General features: G+C 43.2%; 1 protein-coding gene across 2 annotated transcripts in view; it reads left to right on the top strand.

Annotated features, from left to right (window-relative positions):
* The window catches only part of PTPN14 (protein tyrosine phosphatase non-receptor type 14), a 375,359-nt gene that overhangs the window by 314,516 nt on the left and 36,242 nt on the right, over window positions 1-24,601 (top strand). For both annotated transcript variants that reach the window (XM_085612914.1, XM_085612915.1), the window contains exons 12-14: window positions 1,551-1,629; window positions 3,042-4,531; window positions 12,321-12,458. In XM_085612914.1, the coding sequence (XP_085469040.1) occupies window positions 1,551-1,629; window positions 3,042-4,531; window positions 12,321-12,458 (1,707 nt within the window). The remainder of the gene's footprint in view (window positions 1-1,550; window positions 1,630-3,041; window positions 4,532-12,320; window positions 12,459-24,601) is intronic.

Below are 24,601 nucleotides of genomic sequence, written 5' to 3'. Positions count from 1 at the left end.
TACTCACCTGCTCTTAGGTGAGCTCCCAGTGCTGGATCTTGGTGCCCAGCACGGACTCTGAAAAGTACCCACAACTATACTTACCTTTAACTCATTTTTCTTCCATAGGAAACCATTGACTGTTTTTCTGAGAAATTTCTTCTAAGTGTTGATTTCTGCAATTTCTAAATATTCATCAAAAATCGTATAACATCTGAAAACGTAATTACTTACCTGTTTTGGATAAAGGTCCCAGTACTGAGTCTAGACACCCAGTACTGGATTACAAAAGTAACGATAACCTACTGTACCTGTAACCTACATTTCCTTCCATAGGGAATCATTGATTGTTTGCTCTGAAATATTTTCTAAGTGCTAACTTTTGAAATAGCTAAATATTAGTTAAAAATCATTACAGTACCAAAGTTGACTTTCAACAGCTGATTCTGAGAACTGACCCAGGACTGGATCTAGGATCCAAGCATGGAATTACAAAAGTAATCTAAAAAGTAATCTGTTGCATATAATTTGAATTTATCATTGAGCTCAATGTATTGTGTTTAGAAATAGAGTTGCCTACTGCAACTACTTGTAACTGTTTACTAAAAAGTCTATTGCATATACAAAAGTATTTTTATGAAACATCTCCTGTCGAGAAAGTATATTTTAATTCCAAGTGTTGGTTCTAAAATAAAACAAGCATATATTTTTTATATACAAACCTTTGGCCTAGAGTTCAGTTATTGTGTGTGGAACTATTTGCTGACTGAGTGTGTACAACACATGCTTTACACTGTCCTCTGATACTGCCTTACTGCTCGACCAGGCTACCACTTTGGAGAGTAAGGTTATATCTAACTTTAACCTCTGTTAAACCCTTGGGGTCTGTGGACTCTGTACACCCTGTACCTATTAAGGAACAGTATATACAGAGCCACTTTCTCACAGCAACTTAAAGGGCAACACAAGAGAGAGGTGAAATTGATGTAAACACCCAGGGCACCATTGTTGCAGGTAGGAACTATAAGCGCAGCACTATATGTGGGTGAAAACGTTTTGAGCATCCAGGGCACATTTACTAAAGGTATCAACTTCAAGTGCAATACTATTGCATGGGTGAAAAAGGTCTTCGCATCCAGGGCACTGCTGTTACATGTACCAGCTTCCGGTGCACTACTATAGCATAGGCACCGTTGTTACAGGTAAGCAACTTCAAGTGCAGTACAAAAAGGTCAGAGCCTTCGCTTTCTGATGATTTCAACTTGCTTTTAAATTACCGAGTAGTCTGATTCATGTAATCCTCTGTTGAACATGATGCAAATGACATTGCTTTTTTATTTATCTAAACTGGAAACCTACTAAACAAATTCTACCTTTTCGCATGGAAATATTAGAACTAAATCTGGGATACAAGTCACTGTTCTCATTTTCCTTGATTAAAATGACATTGACAGAGTAATGCATGCATCTTATAGCTACTATCCATTGACTATATGGTTGAAGCTGCTTTGCAATTCCAGTGTCCAGTCCACTTACTCGGTTACGTTCTTTGTTTCTTGCATTCATTTCAGGCTAGGCAGCAACCATTTATTCTCCCTCCTATGCATCCCCCGTCTGGAGACCATTACTCTGATCCACACACATCACAAGGTATTTAGAACTTTACCTTAATGTACAGATATCATGCTGCCCCTACCTACTTTAGTTCTTGGGCTGTCTTCCACTCTTGTAGACTGTCTCCCAGTCCTCCCGCCTTTTATGTGCACACTCCTGGTGCTGGGGTCATTTAATACTGATTTTCTTCTCCTGTTCTGTTTGCACCCTCTTGCTCGATTGTTCTCCATGGTTTGCATTCCTTTCAGGCTCTTTTAATTCTGTAATGCTATGTGCAATATTGTTTTCAAATATTTAGAAATGTTTTTACATTACATTAGACCTAATACTAAGATAAAGGCATTCTTGTATAGTGTTTTATGTTTCTTGAATAACTGATAACTATGAGCGGGCCCTAATTATTTTTTTTAGTGTTTCAGTCAGTGGGCAACATAAATTGAATGTAAAGTAGTCAGTGGCTCCCAGTAAGAGTGAGGTTTATATCTCTTGATTTACAATAATGGCGAGGAGAAAAGTCTATGAATTTGCCAAAAATGTTCAATCCCCTAGAAGCTGACCCGATCCCCGCAGGCCCGCATCCCCAATATTAATAGGTCCTCCATAGGTTTGAGAGAGGAGCTGTTCAACATAGCATTCATGCTACTTTAAGGATGATTGCACTATCAAGTCCCCCTAAATCACTTGACTCCCTCCCTTTTGTTTGCTTTAATGAAGAGGCCAGATTGAGCGGTATGGGGTCACTCTAAGGGCAAAAACCATAAGAAATTGAGAAGTATGTTTACAGTATTTTGCAATATTTAAATTAATAGATAGTGATTTAGAAAAAACCTTGAATGGTTTTGTCTCCTGAACTTATACAAGAAGTAGGTGAGGGGGATATTGTCCATAAAGTGTAATAATTAAAACATGAGAGGCTGGTCTGTTTCAATAGAAAAAAGTAATTGAAGCACGAAAGGGGATGAGTTTAGAATACCGTCACATGGGAATCAATAGTGCAAAAATGTGTGCATTCTTTAAAACTGTGTTCATTAATGATGACCTAAAACAGAATGCAGACTTTCTGCTGTGTTACTACAGATTGCAGGGCACAGAATGTCTGCTGATTTTACCAGTCTTATTGAGTGGGGTGTCTAGCTGGGCTTTGAAGTCATTCCCATGGTTTGCCTGGCCCACACTGTTTCATGGCATTTATTCTGACCTACACACATAGATGATCATGCTTTTTGATGATCAAATCTATAGCGGGGAAATGGTATACCAAGTGGATAGTGCTTACCCTGTGCCTGGCTGTTTACAACTCCTTATTTGCATGGTTATTTGCTTTTCCTTATGCTTTTATTTCTAATGTTTTCTATGTTCCCGACACCCTCTATTTCTTTAGTAAAATATAGTGATATTGGTTTATTGCAGTTAATAATCAATTCTTTTATTTTTGTTGTGATATTCAGACAACATTTCTCATGGAAATGAGGACGCTTTCTACTTCAGATCTCAGTCAAGCTTGGACAGGTGTGCCCATGAATTCAACTATGTTAATGGGACAGTGCCAAACGGCAGCGTGTGCAGCACCCACAGCATGAACTCCCTCAACCGATCACAAAACTTCATACAGGCTTCACCAATGTCTTCCAATCTCAGCATCCCAGGAAGTGACATCATGAGACCAGACTATATCCCCAGCCATAGGCATAGTGCAATCATTGTTCCTTCCTATAGACCCACTCCGGATTACGACACTGTTATGAGGCACATGAAAAGAGGAGTTATTTACATGGAAAGCAACAGCCAGTCTTTGAGGAACCTCAACATTGGAAACACGCATGCTTACAAGCAACATGGGGACATGGTCTACAGCCAACCAGAGATGCAAGAAAGGCAGCCGTATACGACACAGTATAACCACCAGGGTGGTTATATCCCCACAGCACCTCAGTTTGAACAAGTGAATCAAAGTAATGCTGTGACAAACAAGACCGCCGCTAATTCCATATCCCATACAGTTAGTACGCCGGAACTAACAAACATGCAGGTGCACAGTAATCACTGCCAAAGTACAGCACCCTTGTTAAGGACCTTTGTTCCTAGGCCACTGACTCAATATCCACGTCCTCGCCCTGCCACCAGCACGCCTGATCTAGCAAGTCACTGTCAGAGATACGTCAGTGGCAGTAGCCCAGATCTTGTGACCCGCAAAGTCCAGCTGTCAGTTAAGACATTCCAGGAGGATAGCTCGCCTGTTGTTCATCAGTCCCTGCAAGAGGTGAGTGAGCCACTCATGACAGCCAAGCATCACCCATCCGTCAACAAAAGGCACAGCTTGGAAGTCATCAGCAGCATGGTGCGTGGGATAGAGGCAATGACATTAAAGACTTTAAATGCACCTCTGCCCCGCAGGAATACATTGCGAGATCAACTGCAAGCAGTAGACTCGATGCCAAAGCCCCATGTGATCCAGCAGCTTCCTCCCTGCAATCACAAAAAAACATTTTCTGATGCTACCATGGTAATACACAGTAGCGGAAGTGAAGGGGAGGAGGAAAGCGCAGAGCATGTTTCTGAAATGCCTGCCACCCATGGCCAGACTATGGAGTACAGCGCTCAGTTAAAAGCGGCACTGGCTAGGATACCAAACAAACCCCCTCCTGATTATCCTGGACCACGAAAAAGTATTAGCAATGGACCTTTGATGAATGAACAAGAAAGGATAATGATGGCTCTGGTAAGGGCCGAGGCCAGGAGTCCGGGTCCATCCCATGCTATCAATGTGACGCGACCCGAGCAAGTGGTAACAAATGGACCTGCCCTTGGGCCATCGCTCTCTGAACCAGACCTCACAAGTGTTAAAGAGCGGGTCAAGAAAGAACCAGTAAAAGAAAGACCTGTTTCCGAAATGTTTTCCCTGGAAGACAGCTTTGTGGAAAGAGAGATTCGTCTGAGAGTAAGTGTATTTGATGTGTCAAAGGTACATCTGTTAATGAAATATTTCAAATTAAACTTATCCTGTAAGGATGAGTATGGTGTGATCAGACTTGATTTATTTTGGTTTCGTGTATAAGTTGTTGGAAAGTTAATGGCAAATGTTAGCAAATTTAACATTGTTATATTTTGTGTTATGAGGGTTTGGTTATGTGCTGTTTATCTTTTTCAGTACCAGTTGATTTAAAGGGTTTCTCAAATGATTGTATCCTAATTTCCTTCTGGGTTGTCTCTTAAACTAGTAAGTCTTAGTAGCCTGAAAAGAGATGTGATGCAGGCATCCTATAGCTGCTACCTATTGACTAGGTGGTTGAACCTGCTTTGCAATTACAGTGTCCAATCAGCTTACTCGGTTATAACTTTGCCAAAAAGTTAATTAAATCATAATAAATTCTCACTTTCTTTTCCACCATGCCATATGTGTTTTGTGTATGGAAATTTCTGCAGTAGATTGGTGGGCGATGGGTCAGCTTTGTAAAGGTGTATGCAGGACAGTACCCTCGGCAATCCCTGTTGATGTGCAGTTGAATGGAACAATTAAAAGGGTGCAAAAATTCCACATCTAGGAGATTTTTTCCTGTGTGAAATAAAATGGCTTTCTAAGTAACACATTCGTAAGGAAGTCCGCGGGGTCTGTACAGATTGAGCCTTTTTGGGAATTGTATTTTGTTTTTATTATTTCAAAATGTGCTATATATTACGGAGCTCTATCTTTAGCGCAGCAAATCATGTTATTGAAGTCAGGACATTAGATGTCGAATGTAATTTCAGAGTATTCATTAAAGAAATCTTGTTCTTAACTGACTGTCTTCATGTAAGCATACTAATATTCAACAAAGACATTGACATTTTTAGGACCTACCAGTTGGGATCCTGTAATATGCCTCTCCACTAAATGAGATTCCCATATAACCATATGGTCAGTTACCCATTATCCTAATTGCAATGGTCAAATCCAATTTTTCAAGACCCCAAAAGTCATAATTTATGAAACACTACTATGCCAGAGAACCCTTGAGCTCACATGAACTAGCATTTAGATACATTTTCATAGGAAATTGTTCCTTGTGCAAAATGCCCAAGGGCCTTAGCCTTCAGGTACTCACAGTTAAGCTTGATGACCCTGGATGATTGTGCTTTTTGAGACAAGTAAACAGAGCTGCCAATTATAGATCAGTATTTGTAATACCCCATTACACTTTCAAAATGCTAGACCAAAACACCAAGTTTCGCATGCATAAACACACCTGCCCTAAAGGACTCGAGTTGAGATAGTCACGAAGAGTAGCTTATTTTGCCAACATTCGTTGTTTCTGAGTAGCTCTGTTAATTGTAGTTGTATTTGCTAAAGCATGTCAGTACAACTTTCAGCATGCAAGAGATAAGAAATTGAAAGTCAAGTGCAACTTCACCTTGAACCGAGGCAACAACCGGAGAGGACCAGCTGTCCTGGGGCAATTGGAGTTGAGTAATAATAATAATCCGCATTTGTAAAGCGTGAAAAATCACCTGTAAGGGTCTCTAGGCACTGGGGTCCGTCGGGAAGATTAAGGAAGCTATTGCCCAGAGTCACATGGTGCTGGGCTAATCTGCCACCGGCGCCAGGGATCGAACCGTGATCCCCAGATCCCCAGATTCCGAAGTCAGTCGCCCTGGCTGTGGCGCCACACCTCTTCCCTATGTGAGGGTGTGGCGTGGCAAATACAAACATATATGTGAATATATATGTATGTGTATGTTTAACGCGGTTGTTACAAAGACCTCGTTGTTACAACGTGAACCATTACATCTCAAGTCGTTACGACTTGCTGTAGGGGGCGCGCTGGTTTTAGAATACTATTATTTACTATTCCTACTCCAGTTTGTGCAACAGCAGGGAAGGTGTTGGATTATAAATCCAACACCAGCGCACCCTCTACAGCAAGTCGTTGTAATGACTTGCGATGTAATGGTTCGCGTTGTTAAAACACAGTCATTGTAACAACCGCGTTGTAATGGCATGCGATCTAAAGCATGCGATGTAAACGCTGCTATCGTAATAAGCCTTGTCTCAAAAGTGTACCAAGATCACAACATGACTGTGAACCTACCATGTGCAATTCAGAAAAAGACAGTGCATAGTGCTAATGTAAATAACAATTTAAGTTGCCAATGTGCACACAACACAAGATACACAGTATCTGACAAAATAAAAGGGAAGAGTTTGAACCAAGTCAAGGAGTAAATTCTAAAAACACTTCCATTTCTTGTTCATGGTCCAACTTAAATATAAGGGTTGGTCGAAAATTGGGTGTGGTCAAAGCTTTCCACAGCGGGGTCCATAATGTATTCACTAAAGTGGTGAGTGTTTCCCTAGTATCTGTTCATTCAACATCCCACCTCAAACTGTTGCTCCCTCCCAAAAAACACAAATACGACAACCACCCTCCCTTAAAAGATCTGTTTTGTCATGGCAGCACACAGGACCCTTTTTTTATATCTGGGTTGATTCCATGTCTGTGTGGACCAAAATCAATAGTACTGGGCTCCTGATAGATTACTTTTTGGAACACTATATCAAATTTAGATTAACTAATTGGCATCTTTATAACGTCTTCTTTGACAGCCAAATGCTAGGCAGGGTTTTCGAATATTTGGATTAATCAGAATCCCTACAACTGTCTGGACTCTTTTTATTTTCTGAGCATCTTAAAAAAAGAAGGCCTTAATTACCCTAGGCAATTTTTGTTACCAAGTCATTTCAAGATGGCAGTCTAAGCCCAAAGAGAGAGAACTGGGTCCAATCTTACCCCTTTGTCCTCATCTGTAGATCTTGGTCCGCAGATTGTGATTTGGTGTAAATCCATTCAAGTAGTTTTTGAAAAATGAAGGTACAAAAATATTGATATATTTGGATGGTTGGTTCTGAGGGACTCCGGCAGGAGTCTCCCAGGAGCGCCAATCAAAAAATAGAGCGTTCTGATTAGCCCAGGGAGCGTTTTCCCCCTTGGGCCAATTCGCTCGTGCAGGAGTCAGACTCCTGAGAGAACCCGAGGTACACTCCTGAGGGGCCCAAAAAAATAAATTCTGATTAGAGCCCACACCTAGCTTATTTTGCGCCTTGGAGACCTCTGTGGGCACTGGGGCACCCACCTCTTGCCCTGGGTAATGAGGTCTCTGGGGCCTATGAAGGGAAGGGGTCCATGTAGGCTCCTCACCCATTTAGGTCTTGCTTTGGCAGCGCATGCGCTGTCTCAGCGAGACCTAAAGTAATCTGTATGTTGCTCAAACTCCATGTAATTTGTTTTTCCTCTTGTGATTGGTTTACCTGTATCATTGCTGTTGTTATCTAGCTTTCGGTTTGCTCTTGATCCTATGCTGACTTCCGTGTAGTCCCGAAGCAGCGGCGCCTAACTACAGTTCTCATCCGCTCTGCTCGCACTTGTTTTAATTGCGTGCAGTGTGCAGCGTTGTTTATTTATTTTGGAGATCACCCCCCTGCGTCTGTAACTGGAGACGCTCCTTTGTGGGATCAGCCTCTGTAACTACAGCGGCAGCATTGGATGATAGAATTGTGCCGGGCGGCCGCGCTTTATGTTTGCCATAAAGCACCTCATTTCCCCGGGGCATCCCCCACCACCTCCCGCAAGTCGCAGCTGCTCCGACAGAAGACTGCTTAACAAGATGATTTTAGCGGGACGGTGGAAGCATTTACAAATAATTTAAGAAGAGCCCTTTCTTGGCAATTAAAATGCTTACTGAATAAAAAACATTTTTGGCGCATTCGCTCATCGGGTAATATTGGCGCTGGGCTGCTGAACCGTTCACATAATCAGAAGTGGCGAGGACGGGCACATAGGTGCCAGCGTCCCTTAAAAGCACACTTCCGAGCCGTTTCAGGAAGACCCTTGCTAAACGCGGGGTCAGAGTCCTGGTGCGGGACTCGGGCTGCAGAGGAAAGACTCTCCCCTCTGTGAAATGACCGTGGACAGCATTCCGGGCTTCAGTGAGCGCGGCCGAGGTCGCTCGGCTCTGCAGCACAACAAGGGCCCTCTCTCAGGATTGCGGCATTTACAAGCGCTTTGGGGTCGTGGGCCGCGGACAGCGCTATACTGATGCCAAATTAAACTATAAAGCCCTGAGACGAAAGCCTGCGCTGAACGGGAGTCGGGATGTGCTGCCATGATACCTTCCCCCTGTCACAGGCCAGGCGCTACTGGTAACCCCCGTACTCAGTGCGCTGCTCCCCCCCTACTTCTCACCTACCCTCACAGCCCGCAGACCTGCAGGTATATTTTCTATACAGCACATTCATCGGGTAATATTGGCGCTGGGCCACTAAACCGTTCTAGAACCGGCCCTGGCCCAGAGCCCCTCCGCTTCTGCAGTGCGCTCTCGAAAACATTATCACTTTACTTTTGTAGTGCCTTGTGCTTGCTTCAGCCCGACATAAAGGGAGCTTAGAACGATTCTTATTAACCCACACGCATGCATTGTTGAGAAGAAGTGAATGGATTGATCCAGTAATCTCCTCTGTTCAACACTTTTCCATGCAGCGCAAATGTTGATCACGACTGCCAAGTTGTTGATGTGTTTTCTCTGCTGTATTTATTTTAATTAAGCATTACATTGTGGAGATGTGACGTAACATCCAGAGCTACCGAAGCGTCGGCTCAACATCCTGTGATTCTGGGCAAATCACTTAAAGCGTAAGGGGAAAGCCTCGGTGCCACAGTAACGGGGAGCTGATGCAGTGAGTGCAGTACCACGGGTCACTGGTACAGCCCAAGAGCCTGAAGTCCGTACCGGGTGGGTCAATCTATGCTACAGAGTCGAAATATGAATGCAGTAACAACTGCCCACTGCTGCCCTATGACTCAAGGGATCCGCGTGTGCGAAGGCAGCTAATCAGTGCTGCAGTCAGAGCCGAGCAGTGAATGCAGTAACATCTGATCACTGCTGCAGTGCGAGAGCTCGACGTACGAGGGCAGCCTGCCACTGCTAGTATCAGAGTCGAGGTATGAATGCAGTAACTTCTGGCCCCTGCTGCAGCGTGAGGGAGGCTTGATAGGAATATAGACACAACATCACTGCTTTTTGGTGAGCGCTGCTCGGTTAGGTGAGCAGTGACTCTTCCACCCCGCCCCTCCCCTCACTTCACTTTGATTGCTGCTGTTGTAGTGTGAGCAATGCAGGTACATGTTCAGTGGCACCTTGTCTCTGGTGTAGTGTTAAGGGGGCAAGATATGGTTCAGTCACCGCTTGTCACTGCTGCACTGTGAGGGCCTAGGCAGTTTCAAATACAGAGCAGTGGGGCGCCCATGTGCGTTTTAAGTTTTGTAGTCCGCGAGTGCAGGGACACCCCCTCTGCTGCCATATGAGGAAGCCCCCTGTACAGTGATGAGCATTCACTGCAGCAGTGAGGGAGGCAAGGGATGGGTGCAGTACAGTGCGGGTACCAGTGCGCAGTGCAGTAGTCTCACTGCAGCAGAAAGGGAGGCAAGGTGCAGTGCAGTGAGGGACATCGTGTGCGATGCATTAATCTCCACTACAGCAGTGAGGGAGGCGAGGGATGGTGCTGTACAGTGTAAGCTACTTAGTTCTTCATTGCCATCTGTTTGGTAGTTAGGGAAAATGTACGTGGATACCTTATCTCGAGGGTTTCGTGTGTACGACAGAAAGCCACACCTGCAAAACTTTCTGGTTACCCACTGAATATTTAAACTAGTTTTATTTAGATTAAATGTATATACCTTTGTCGTGTCTAAATCTAGAAAACCTGTTACAGGGAAGTCTTCCTGGTACTACGTTAGCAACTCCTGCCTTATTGGGTTGATACTATGCAGAATGACTGAATAGCCACCAAATAGCCTGCTCTGAATGGGTACACAATGGATTAAGGGCTCCAAAAAGAGTCTTAACTAGCTTACCCTGCAATAGGTCTCGCATTTATGCAAGTTTAAGCTATTGGTATTGCAAATAACAATGCCTTTTATTTTGTTTTTTGTTTTTAAAACCTAAATAAAAGGCATTGTCATTGACAATGCCAATAGCTTAAACTCACGTTAATGCGAGACCTATTACATTGCAAATGCTTGTTTTTATTAATTTGGCCCCAGGAGATGGGGTACTGGGGCCTAATAGGGTGTAGGAGGACATGACCCCCTTCCCATTTTCAAATATATTTTTCCTCAGGGGTTGGGGTCCCCAGGGCCTAATGAGGCCACAGAAGAGGTGCTGCACACCGCCCTCCCCTTGGATTTTGGCCCCGGGGTCAAAAAGGCTTGGAGAAGGGGGCGCGTTCCCTTTTGGAAAAACAATTATTTGGCACAGAGGCTATGGTTCCCGGTGCCTATTAAAGGGTCAAGGAGGGAGGCTGCATACCCTCCTTCCCAGTTCAATTGTATTTGGCCCCTGGGATGTGGGCCCCAGGGCAAATTAAGGTTCAGGGAGGGAGGGGGGATGCTCCCGTTAATATATATGTCTTGGCACCGGGGAATTGGGTCCCCAGGGCCTAAAGGCCGGCCCTACGCTGCACGCCATAAAGACTGTGCATGGCATGGGGTTGGCACCCTGCTGGGTGTTTGGCCATAGTCTTGCGCAGGCTAAGCCCCGTGGCCAACCTCCCCGTGCACACTTCAAAGGCTGTGCACAGTGGGGGATTGGCTGCCTGAAGGGAGTTGGATGCCTTTCGATTAACCCCACACCATGTTTGATCAAAGGGCATGCGCTGCGTGGGGTTGGCTGCCTGAAGGGGGGGGTGGCCGGCTCGAGGTGGGTTGGCCACAGGGCTTGACTACCGGCCAGAACCAGTGGCCAACCCCCTGCTATGCACTACCGAAGGCCGTGCACAGCGTGTGGTTGGCTGTCTGTTGGGGGTTTGCCTCCAACTCCCAGCTGTGCATATCCAAAGGCTGTGCGTGGTGGGGAGGGAGAGTTGGCTTAAAACATTACTTTACGTCTAAAAAAACCCCTAGAAATTCACTGAAAAACCCAAAGGTTAAAGTAACGTTATAGTTAGGTGATTATGTCAGTGACCGTATTAATGTTTTGAACCTAAAAATACACAGAAAATCAGCAGCTATAGTTATCTCAAGTAACTATAACTTGTGCCCAGAGGTAACTATAACTCGCGCTCCCGCCATGCACTGCTATTTGACCCACATATTACATCACTCATGACATCTTCTATGTCATTATAGATGATATCACTGCAACATTTGCAATAACATTATTGATGAGAAACGTGCATGGTGGGGGCGCAAATTATAATTACCTTAGGGCACAAGTTTTATTTACTTGAGAAAACTATAACTGGTGAATATTTGTATTTTTGACAATTCAAAACGCTAATGTTGTCACTGACATATTCACCTGAATATAAGGTTAACCTTTAGTTTTTCCAGTGGTGAAAAAAAATAATATATATATATACTTCTATATATTCACACACGCACTACAGTATTGTCGCTGCGAGCATACACGGTTGTTCTTTGTAACACGAGCCATAGGCAATCGGCGGTTAACAAGAAATATATTTGCTTTAAAAATATTTCTGATGGATTCCAGTCTGCTTGTGTGGGCAGGTGCTCCTTTGGCACCTAATGAAGGATAAAGGTTGTACTTGAGGTTTGCGCTCCTGGCGTTAGTGCGCATACCTATGCCTGGCAGTTGCAGATTATGAAGATTATACACACATTCCTGCATTTTGCTGCGATTATTAATAATCACTCTGAGATGAAAACATGCCTTTTCTTGTTGCAACTATTTAGAGTAAGGAGAAAATGGCAACCCTCGAGACACAGAAGAGGCCTTTGATGCGGGCAGCCTTGAATGGGCTCTCTGTGGCGCGAGTACCAGTGCCCGAGGATAACCAGGATGACACTGCCAAGGTGCCAACGGATGAGATGGTAAGATTGGTGGTTCTTAAACTTTTATTGTCTTTTGTTAGGTGTGCAACACCTGCACTGCTTTAAGATATAACAAGTAGACTTCTGTGTATCACGGTTAAGAATTCTGAAGATATTTGCATCTCTTTATATATGGTAGTGAATTTGTGCTTGGTGCGTGGTCTCTGCATTGTTAGGAAACCTCAGAGCCATGGGTTCAAGTTCTAGAAAGGTCTATACTGTCATTAATATTTCCAAATTATATAAACTTGGCAAAGCATATGGATTGTATTGCTAAAATGAGTAATTCAAAAGTGTTTTGCGGTCTTTATCACAACAGGATGCAACAATAGACATTAACAAAGGACTATGCAATGCTGTTACATAGTGGCAGCCATGATGGAAAGTCATAAAGTGGTTGCTTAGATGTGCACTTATTCAATTCATAATGTGCACAGCGTAAAAAAGTCACATTTGCAAGGTAACAAATATCAAAACTGGAAGAAATGATACATAAGCATGGCTTTACACATGATTGCAGCCAACAAAAAAGAAGTCATAACCTGCCTGGAGGGGTACTCCCTATAAATATCATATATCACAAGACAGTTGTCCTGGCGGTGTACTTGCTGAAGATCTGCATGCAGTAGTGGAAACAGAAGGTGTGCGAGGCACAGTGCCTAGGTACCATGTGGCACAGTTTCCCAGGAGCATATATGCCCCCTGCAGCTAGCGGGGGGAGTTCTTGTCGACACAGTGCTATGGCCGGTGCCAACATAAGATGGCTATCTGTGGTAGCCGTGTAATGAGGTGTCTGCTGCAATCGGCAGCTGTTGACCAAAAGTCTCTTTGTATCAGAGCAATAAGTGGTGTGTTCGAATGGAATGTTTGACAAAGGTGATTTCTAACTTAGTGAGACGAGTACTAGATTAGTTGCAGGAAGTAAGTACTAGGTTACCTGGCAGGAATGTTCATTCCACCCGTTAGTTCTTTGAGATTAGTGAAGGTGTACCTGAGGCCAAACTATTGATAAATATGGACACCTTTTGGGGTTAAGCCGGGGTGAAGGAAAAATCGACATGAAAGCCATCATCCTAAAAAGCATGGAGTCTAGTGAGCAAGTATGTGTGGAGTTCGGAAAGTCAAGTATGTGTGGAGTTAGGACTGTCCCATGGACAGAGAGCACCTGTGTCCAGCCTAACATATAATAAGAGTGACTGTCAATCCACTGGTTCATATGGAAATGGCCAGAGTGCTGGACAGCCAGTGAAGGATCTAGCCAGAGCTTGGAAGATATTCGAGAGACTGGAGGTGAAAGGGGATCATCAATGTTCCGAAGATCTGATAGCTTCATAAGAACCTAGATACATTCTCAATACTTTCTGGTATCTGATCATGAGACTCAATGATTTTAACACAGACCTGATAAATGAATCCATAGCCAAGGAAGAATATCCAGACACTCCATCCAGAGACTTTGAAACTACTAACTTGCCCTAGACCAAATTCAGATCTCCTGGACCAAGTAAAATCTGCCGACGGTTGAGAAAATTCAAGATTGTTTCAGGAGTATATGGAACAAAGCAAGGTGCTGTATGACCACCAATTAGTTTTTAGACCAGTGTGTGGAAAAAAGACTGGGACATCTAACCTCTCTATCAAAGTTATTATGACAACTATTCTCTTGTATCTCTCTGCGGCAGGTGATGCTGTGGGCCACATTATCCCATGTTAAAGATTACAATTTTTGACTGGATCAGATAATTTCTTCACAATAGAGTTAATTGAATTACTTCCCTGCCATAACTTCACAAGTTGGATAAAGTTACCCAGATATACACCACATCATTGTGCTAAGACATGGCTAACAGGCAGCATGTTGGGGTGATACAAAACATCAAAATAAGTAGAAAAGAGTCCCTGTGGATGGAATCCCGATTGAGTCAGGGAAAAGGTATGTGCTCACCTAAATGCAAGGTTAGCTGATGGTAGCTATGGTATATTTTTAAAGATGGGATTGGGGAGGCAGAACAAATAAGTTTAGGAACAGAGTACTAGTGGGTGAAGGTAATGTTAACAAGTATTCTCAGGAAAGTTTACATTGAGCTAAAACCATTTGTTAGAATTAAAAGCAATTGCTATTGTGGGGTTTGAAGAATCTAATAGGTGTTGCTACTTTGCTGTTTTTGAAATCCGTTTAACCCAGAGCTTTTATCTTAACCTAATCTTTTTTATAGTATCAGTTTTGTAACATACTTATCTCATTTACAGCAGCTATGAATTAAAGCAAAGCTACTAAATTATTTGAAGCATTAAACCCATTTTTACAAAACCACACTTTGTGGAAGATTAATTCCTTTGATTTTATAACTTTTTGGACATTCTACCAATTGTATACTAATAACGTCTGGCTTAATCACTCCTGCCCAAATAAATAACTGAGGAGTTAGGTGATGTCTAGCACCAGCAAAAATCTCTTTGCAACAGAGAGAAGACTGTATAGCCACACAATATCTTGGAAAACATTACTTCTGAAATTATCTCTCGCTCAATATGTTGCTTTTTTTGCTTTGGTTTGATTTATTATATTGTTTGATTTTTTTCATCCCACTGATAAAGTCTTTAAAGTAGTGCCACCACTCATAGCATTTTTAGGCAAGTACTACGATTTAATGCATACTGTGGCATTTGACTGTGTGATGGTTGAATGTACTTTCTGCATTTCTACAGTCCAACTTCTTAGACAAAGACATAAAGAGAATTTAATGGACTTTTCACACTTACTTTTCCAGAGATCATTTGAAGGTGAATATGTGCACCAGTGCTGTTAAGGTTTCACTAGTTTGTGTGCAAAAGGTAGCTGTAAATTTGTGTTTTCTGGGGAGGATGTCAGACAACGTCACACCAGGTAAATCTGAAGGTATTTCTTACTCCATTCCCCCCTGGGGTCACTCCAAGTTGTGTTTCTGGTTCAGGACATTTTGTTGGTGGGATCACTCTGGTATTGGTCTTCAGGACAGTGCCCTCTGGCGTTACTCTGAACTCCTGTCTGAAGACACTTCAGTACTTTAGTCTCTTGACAGCAAGTCTCTGCTAAGGTGAATTTGGCAGCTTATGCCTTCGGGTGAATAGTAGTCTTTAATACCTTTGAAAGTGGTGCCGCTTGCCGCTAAATTGCTAGTTGTGGGAGGAAACAGGTTTCATTGTACTTCAGTAATGCTATGCGCTATCTTTCTCTTTTCTTCAAATTGTGCAAATTCCACCTTTTATACCATAAAAAATCCTCCACTACCTTCTGGAGAAAATGTTTATTGCAACCAAGAGCGTGTGCTCCTTGCACAAAGCTTTCCAAAGCAAATGGCCAGAGCAGGTCACACTACTTGGTTGCCAGATTTAGCCTTTGAAAAAAAGTCACAAATCATGACATAATGTACATTATTTACACTGTTGAAACAATGCACAACAATAATAGTTTATGTTTCTATCACACCATAGGAAGGGAATTATCACTTTGCACTGATAATTATATGTATGGAAAACTACAATTTATTTTCAGTTTTTCTCCTGTTGCTTCTAAATTCCAGCATTTTTTTGGCAAAATATCTCATGGGCAATAAATGATTATCAGGGCAACACATGCACTTTCTTTTTCCCTTATGGTAATGCGCAGGGTCTTTTAGGCCCTCATTTACCCACCCCAAAACCTACGGTGCTACCACACCACTACTATCATGCCTACCGCCAGCATGTAGTAAAATAGGATGCATGATCCTGTTTAATGTTGTCACTGTAAAACAGTATTTCTTTCTTTAAGGTCACTGCATAAGTACTACCAAGACACATGTTTAAAATATTACTCTACTGTTGCCTAATTGTATTTTCATGCATTGTGTAATTTTCCCCCTATAACAGTTCAACACAGGAGGGCACAGTTGGTTACTGTTCCATCTATAGTTCCACTTTTTAATCTTTTCAAGTATGATGAGGGTTCCCCAAGCTTTTTTTATAATCTTCACCACAGAACAGACCACATTTTTGCCCAACCTGTAGGTCATGTAATTGATTTCTTAAATTTGTATTCATCTTTATTCTAGATTTGTACGCAACAAATCACATGTGCTATTTAATATTGTTTCTATTCATTCTGATTTACACTGAAGATCTCGAACTCAAGCTGGAATGCATTTTTCCCCCGTTGGTATGCCTTGATGGCTACTTTAATATTATATCCCACATGGTCCACATCAAGTTGTTGTTTTGCTTGATGAGGCTTACCTCATGGCTAACATGTTTTTAGTTGACTGTCTTTCATTTTTAGGTCTCATCATAACGGAACACCAGACGATGTAACAATTTTACTTTTTTTTATTCTTTTTTTATTACTCATAAATGTCCTTGTTACTGGAAAGTTGCCAGTTTTTTGCATTTATTTTTATATTTTTATCACAAGACTAGGCAACAAAATCTTTAAACGGGGTACAAAGGACAGTATTAGATCTTCCTAGAATTAAATTGGTGGTAAACCTTAGGAGAGGGATACCCATAGGACACAACTCTAGAGTGTCTCTACTGACTTATAGAAGTCATTGATGCAGCTCACTAATGAATACATTAAATAGGCCAAGGTGCAACCTTTTCTCACTCGTATAACATGTTGAAAACATTTATCTTGCCTTTACCTCTAAATTGCACCCTTGCCATTGTAAACCTATGCCGTTGTTTCAAGATATGAAGCAAATTCTCATTTTTGTGACCTTTTCCTAATGCAAACCAAAGGCCATCCCAGCTCACCTCATTGGAGCGTCCCTACATTTCTTTTAGCATAGATTTTCTGTCTCACTAGGCAAAGGCACAAAAAGCACCCAGTTCTAGTAGTGAAAACATGCAGGAAGCCTGATCTCAGGCATGACCCTGCAATACAGCTTTTTCCTTCTTTGAAGTCTTGCCTGGTCTTGTTCGCCAGTTCCTTTTATTCCACTGAAGGCATCAATACACCATAAGCAGTTCCAGATAGGTGGCCAAACAAAATGTTTTGCCTCTTTCTATTGATACTGTTTTGTAATTTTAAGCAAAATATGGCCCAGGATTTGGTTTTCTTAGACACTCTGGCAAAGTGCAGGCGCAAAGCCAACTTACGAACTAGAATCGGGAAACGTTTTAAACTGTATTGTACAAACCACCTGCGTATTACATGAGGTTGGTGCATTCTGGGCAATGATCAGTCCTTATGAGAATCAAAAGTGTATGCTGTTCTCTCTCTTTTAACCATGGATAGACACACTCAAGAATACACACCATGAATAGGTTTTATAATTTGATGAAAACCACCATCCTATTCTAGTGCAAAATAATGTGTATAGTTGTATCAACATCTGTTGACTATAAGGCTATGTATACCATGTGATCAAAATACTGATAATTTGTATGTTCCATTCTGCACCATTTCATTCAAAACATTTTTTGCAGTTGACGGTGTTCCTAAATCTTTAAAAAACACAAAGCTCATGCAAGTTGTTTACTGAACAGTCTTACTTAAAAATATGATTTGTGTAGGAATCAGACATGGTCTGAACAATTTATTAGTGCCCTGAACTTGCCAATATCTAGTCTGCCAAATACTTTTTATTATCAAAATGTTTCTTCCAATGTGCATAACCTTGTTCAAAAAATGAATAAAAAAGAACTATGGTGAATAGATGCATCTATGCTGAATATTTGAAATCTTATTCGCGATCTTGAAAATAATAAACTAAAGATTGAAATCTTATTCGCGATCTTGAAAATAATAAACTAAAGATTAATAAGATCTGTCTTTCTTTGAAAGTGTGAAGACCTCTGAAAACTCTTAGGGCTTTTTATCTTGGGGAATGGATTCCGCAATGCTCTCACTGTGTAAAGTTATATACTTCTCTGCGACTGCTAGATTGATGAATATAGTGATGTTTATAATGCTGGAAACTGAACAGTTCCTGGTGATTTTCCATGTTGAGATATGGCTCTTTATTATCCTATAAGGCATACAAAATCAAGTCCGTCATCAGTTGTTCAATAACGTTTTTATCCTATGAACTTGCAAAAGGTCCTGTAGTAATGATGTCATCCAACGAAATTCTTAAAACATAAGGAATCTTGATTTTTGTGTGTCCCAAAATTTGAAAAGAAACCTTTTCCCAAATAACACTATTAAGCAACAGGGTATGCAGTGATGTTCATGTAATGGTTGTTCTTTTTAGCTCTGTGAGAAGACTAATTCAGCTGCAGTTCCTTTTCCACAGGAGACTGTTAGAAATGGGGATCTCTAGTTGGCAGAGGTACGTACCTTTGTCCAAATAGGGACCCTTCTTCCTAGTCAGGATAAGGGAGTTACACTCCTAAAATAACCCCTGCTCACCCCCTTGGTAGCTTGGCACGAGCAGTCAGGCTTATTCTAGAGGCAGTGCGTAGAGCATTTGCACATAACCAACCGTACTACAAAAGGACACCACACCAGTCTAGAAAAATATCCAATATTTTTATATACTCCACACTAGACCAAAAACGATAAAAATCCACAATACAGTACTTGGAAATCTTCAGTTATCAAAATAACCTTGAAAAACAGTTCCTTGAAGTCGATGGCTCCCACTGGGGCTATCACGGCGTCGTGAACAAACAAATCCAAACAGTACTGGCTGACCGCAGCGTCGCAGGCCAGCTATGGTGTCGGGAAGACTCGCAAAACAATACCTTTTAGAAATGCAGGGCGTCGGCGACTTCTCGTTGAGCTTCCAAAAACACGGCGTCAGCAGGCATCGGTTCCGTAGGTCGGTGCATGAGTAGTCGGGCCATCCAAGTCAAACGCGTTGCAGATCGAACTCCTTGCGGTTGAAGTCAGGAGCGCTGGCGTCGGCAGGTGTCGGGTGCTATGGTGCAAAGTGCAGCAGAGCAGCATAAGAAGCCTACAGGTCGCGGTGCGAGCAGCGGCTCAGTGGCGGCGTCAGATGGCGTTGTCTGTGAGACCGGAGTTGCGGTGCTAAGTGATGCGGTGCTCGACGCGGTGCTGGCAGGTCACTGGGCAGGCAGCGTCTTAGTCGTTGCCGAAGCACAGGTCGTCAGCTGATGAACTGGAGTCGATGGCACTGGCGTTGATTGGCCAAGGCTGCGGTGCGGGATGAAGGCGGTGTGTCGTGTAGCTTTACAAGCGGTGCCCTCGAATCACGGTGCAAGCAGCGGCGTCGATTTCGGCCTGGAGCGGCATCATCGGGGATACCAAGGCGGCGTTGTGAAGCGAGGCGATGCGGAGTGCGGTGCCCACCGGTCACGGTGCGAGCAGCGGCTTGGTGGCAGCGCCAGCAGGCGTCGTCGGCGAGGCCAGGTTCGCGTTGCGGCGGTTCCCTCTGTGGTGCCGGCAGCGGCGTTGAGCCGGCGTCGGGTTGCTTTTTCTTCTGTTGCAGCACAAAACACACAGTCCCCAGTGCTGAGCGCAGAAGAACTTGAAGTCTTTGCTGTTCCTGAGACTTCTTGAACAGGGGGCAAGCTCTACCTCAAGCCCTTAGAGAAACTCACAAAAATAGATTGCGGAAAGTTCAGTCCAGTCCTTTCACTGCCCAAGACAGAAGCAGCCACTGCAGTACAACACAGCAAAGCACTCAGCAAAGTGGTAGTTCCTCCTCCCAGCTTCTCCAGCTCTTCTTCTTGGCAGTCTTCTTGGTCCAAAAGAGTTCTAAAGTTCAGGGGTTTGGGCTCCACTTTTTATTGCCCAAAATCATTTGTCCTCTCAGGCAGAGAGTGTCTGTGCCCAGCCAGAACCAGTTCTGCCCTCTCTGGTGTGGCTTCCTGGCAGGAGGTGGAGACAGCATTGTCAGAGGCAGACCAGGCCCATTCAGGTGCAAGGAAATCTCCTCCCCCTACTCTAAATGCAGCCCAGATCTATTCAGCCCTTTCCTGACCCGCCTAGACTATCTGGAGCCTCTGCTGCTCCAAAGCCCCTGTCATCCAAAACCCAGACAGTCAATCCACAAACCCAGCAGAGGCCTACTGGATGGCTGAGCAAGAAAATACCTACTTTCTAAAAGTGGTATTTTCAAACACAGAATGTAAAAATCACCTCCACTAAAAGATGCATCTTTAGATTCTGAGTTCAGGCATTCTAAACTTTATTTTCCTACCTAGTTCCCAGGGCCACTTACGTTTATAAGATGTTATAAACAAACTCCCCATTATTTCCTAAGGGTAACAGGTAGCCTTGCAATAGTGAAAAACGAAATGGGCAGTAATTCACTATCAGGACATGCCACACACACCAGGGCATGTCCTACCTCTCATATATACTGCACCCTGCCCACAGAGGTATCTTGGGCCTACCTTAGGGGTGACTCACATGTATGAAAAGGGAAGGTTAGGGCCTGGCAAGTGGGTGCACCTGCCAAGTCGACATGGCAGTACCAGACTGCACACAGGCTCTGCAATGGCAGGCCTGAGTTACATTTACGAGCTGTTTGTGTGGGTGGCACAATCCAGTGCTGCAGCCCACTAACAGCGTTTGATTTACTGGCACACCCAGTGCACTTTACTAGGGCCTGACACATAAATCATATAGGCCAATCATGGAAACACCAATCCATAACACATTTTATCGCAGGAGCACTTGCACTTTACCACTGATCAGCAGTGAGAAAAGTGCGCAGAAACACTAAGCCAGCAAAAAGAGTCAAAACCGGGAGGTCAGAAAGCAAAAACTCAGGGGAAACCCGCCAAAAGATGTCAAGTGTGACAGAGACTATCTCAGACTTTCAGGAAGATGGCGCTCCTGCACTAGCAACAAAACTTTAATCAGTATTGTACTTCACAAAAAGAGTGATATGATGGCAAGAGGGATCCAAAAATAGGACCATGGTGAGTAGATGCATCTGTCGTGAAACCAGCATCAGGCAAAAATCCACGTACGGCATTGGCTAGTTGAACTGATGCAAAAACAACAGTTGATGGACAGAATGCAGAACAATGTCATACATTCATCCCAGTACAGAGATCTGGGCCTAAATCCATAGTTTTTTTGCTCACCATGCCTTTCCAGTTTGAACCCAGCCATATGCAAATCAGTCTTTACCCTGTGCCTCATGGGATCAGTCCAGCCTGAACTGCCAAGCCAGGTCCTCCCTGGACTGGAAACAAGCATCCTAGGACCGATTTCGGGGTTTCACCCCTCTTCAGCCAGAATAGCTTGATTCCAGTGGCATGGAGAGCACGGGACCCACGTCTGTGCATACCCTTCCCACTCGGGGTGACAAATGCAAAAACAACAGTTGATGGACAGAATGCAGAACAATGTCATACATTCACCCCAGTACAGAGATCTGGGCGTAAATCCATAGTTTTTTTGCTCACCATGCCTTTCCAGTTTGAACCCAGCCATATGCAAATCAGTCTTGACCCTGTGCCTCATGGGAACAGTCCAGTCCGAACTGCCAAGCCAAGTCCTCCCTGGACTGGAAACAAGCATCCTAGGACCGGTTTCGGGGTTTCACCCCTCTTCAGCCAGAATAGCTTGATTCCAGTGGCATGGAGAGCACGGTTGAACGGATGGTCATTTCTTGTTTTTCTTGAAGAGACACAAGGCAAACGTCTCTAGTTCTGGGATCTGGATTGGGCTCATTTCCAGACATTGCAATATCTTGCATAGGTATCATTTCAGTTGATGTAAAGTCTGTGGATGGAGCGCATGAGGTTGCAGTTGGAGAAGTGGCATTTGCTGGTATGATTGGTATCCTGTGTAAAACTGGAGGCACAGTATGCTCATCAGTCCCTGGAATGGGGCCAATGATTTCAGTGCGGTTGTGGTCTTCTTGTGGTAATGTTAGAATAGGGCGAGGGCGTACTGGACTAATGTGGAGGCACTTTGTTGTTGGCTGGGGTGTGCTGAACAGAATGGTCCACATAGTGATACTTGATGTGATCGATCAACACCTTCCTGTTTTTCTTTGGACCGGGAAGTGACGGCAGGATTACGCTGCTCGTGCTTTCTCCCCCAAGAACTGGAACAGGTGACCCGTATGATGGTCTGGAGACTTATTTGTCAGGGATCCATTTCTGAACAAGCTCACTCTCATTAGTGAGGCCCATTTACCAGCTTTATCTGCAATAGCGGCAGAATCTCTTTAATCTCTTGAACATTCTGTAACAAATGCAGTCTTGAAACCGAGTCAGATGAATTTTTTTTTGATTCCGCCACCTTCCATAGAGATCAAGTTCAGATCCTTTCATTGGGACCCTGAAAAGCATCTGCTATGTAGTTCAGCCAGCCAATACTCCTCTAGCCAAGTTATTGGTTTCTCCCTGGGCCCGCTACAGGTATGAAAACATGTCAAGCCTATATCCAGTACCCTAGCAGTCCAGGCTTGCTTACATGTACCATTGACTCACTTGACTGTGCTCTTTGATAAACGATGGTAATGGATGTGAATTTAGCAGTCATACCCCCCAGAGCAGACAGAGCATCCAAAAATTCCTTAGTGGCAAATGCAGGACCCATATCTGAATGAAATGTATAAATTGCGCTCATTGCTACTAAGCAGTGAAAGTCTTTTATGGCTGCTTGAGCAGTGGCAGACTTTTGAGGTCACACCCAAAGGAATCTAGAGGAAGAATCGACTGGAACCAAAATGTACATATAAGAATTGGCTATCAGTAGTGGACTGATATAATTGAGGAACACAACACAACGATTTTTCAGATATTGTGAGAGGAGTAGGTGCAGCTAAAGTAGTAGAATGGTTCATTTGCTGACAAACATTGTTGATCTTACCTTTTTGTACTCTTTGGTAAATTAGGCAACTAGTATCATTGCTGTAGCATTGACAAAGGACCATTGACATAACATCAGCCGAAGCTATCCCTTCACAAGTTGCCCTAGTTAAATCTAATCTAGCTTCCTTTTTTGGCATATGTCTGTCCCCTATCACAGATAGAAAAAATGTAGGAATGTTGTCTTGGGGAGGGCATAGGAATATTTGGAAGGGAAATAGTTGGCAACCTTTTTGGCTTTCAGTGTTGCTTGTGTTGCCACCATAAAGTCCGCATCGATCTTCGTTTAAGATCAAGTTGAACCAGCTACATTGAAGGTTTGCATTGCTGCCACTGCAGCTAAATCAGCTACACAGTTGCCTTTCGCGTGAATTCCTGCACTTTTATTAGACCATTGTGTGTTATGCATGAACCAAAGGAAGTCTGTCCTGCAGAACAGCTGCCTTTCACCAAGGCAGTTTTGCTTTTATCATTTTGCCTTTTGAATCTCTGAATCCATTCAGGTGCCAATAAGGCAAGTCCACATTTTAACCCTGTACACAAAATAGCAAGTGCAACATAAAAAGTGTGGGAAGTGGTGGATCAGCCTTCTAAAGAAGTATTAGGAAATGTATTTCTGATACCAGTGACGTAGAATAACCCAAATTTTTTTGTGTGGATACACAGGGCTTTGAAGCCTACATCTTCGAAACTCCTGCACTGCACCGCAAGCCACAGAATATTTTAATTTGGTGCCAATAGAGGGCTCAGCAGAGCCATTTGTGTAGAGCATGCTCTCATACTTGCTCCTATACATGTGTATGTATAAGATATTTGGAGTTTTTCAAATGATGTGTGTACTTTAGAAATGTTTGTATACAAGGAGTTGGACCCTCCTACTCAAACATCAGTTGCGTCTTGTGTTGTGACCCACTGCACCTAACGAAGATGTGGAGCATGCACATTTGGGATACTAACTTTGGTAGCTGCCACAATTCTAGGTATGGTGAAACTGCAATAATTAGCTTTCCCTGTGCAAGAGTATGCTCCTTTAAAAGGGCCATCTGTACTGCTGTGAGAGCAAATCTTGCCTCTTGTGATCGATATGTTATGTCAGTTGCCTGCCCCCGTTTATAAACTATGTATGTGTATACTGAAGTGCTAGGAACAATCATAACTAGTAGTTTCAGCTTGTTGTCCGGCATCTGTAAGTAGTTGTTCGCTAACGTCTGTTTTCAGTCCACGTGAGATAGCTGTATGTGTTTTAGCCCAATTTTTTTTTCTCAAAAATATGGGTGTAATTAACCAGCTTAGCAAAATGTTGCAAGTAAGCATTTCCCAAGTTCAAAAACTCTATCGAGGCTTGCAACTTTTTCAATCTATTTGGAGAATGTAAATTAGCA

The sequence above is a fragment of the Triturus cristatus genome, chromosome 6, assembly GCF_964204655.1.
Source record: "Triturus cristatus chromosome 6, aTriCri1.1, whole genome shotgun sequence".
Lineage (NCBI taxonomy): Eukaryota > Metazoa > Chordata > Amphibia > Caudata > Salamandridae > Triturus > Triturus cristatus.
This window is presented reverse-complemented; position numbering and strand designations above follow the sequence as displayed.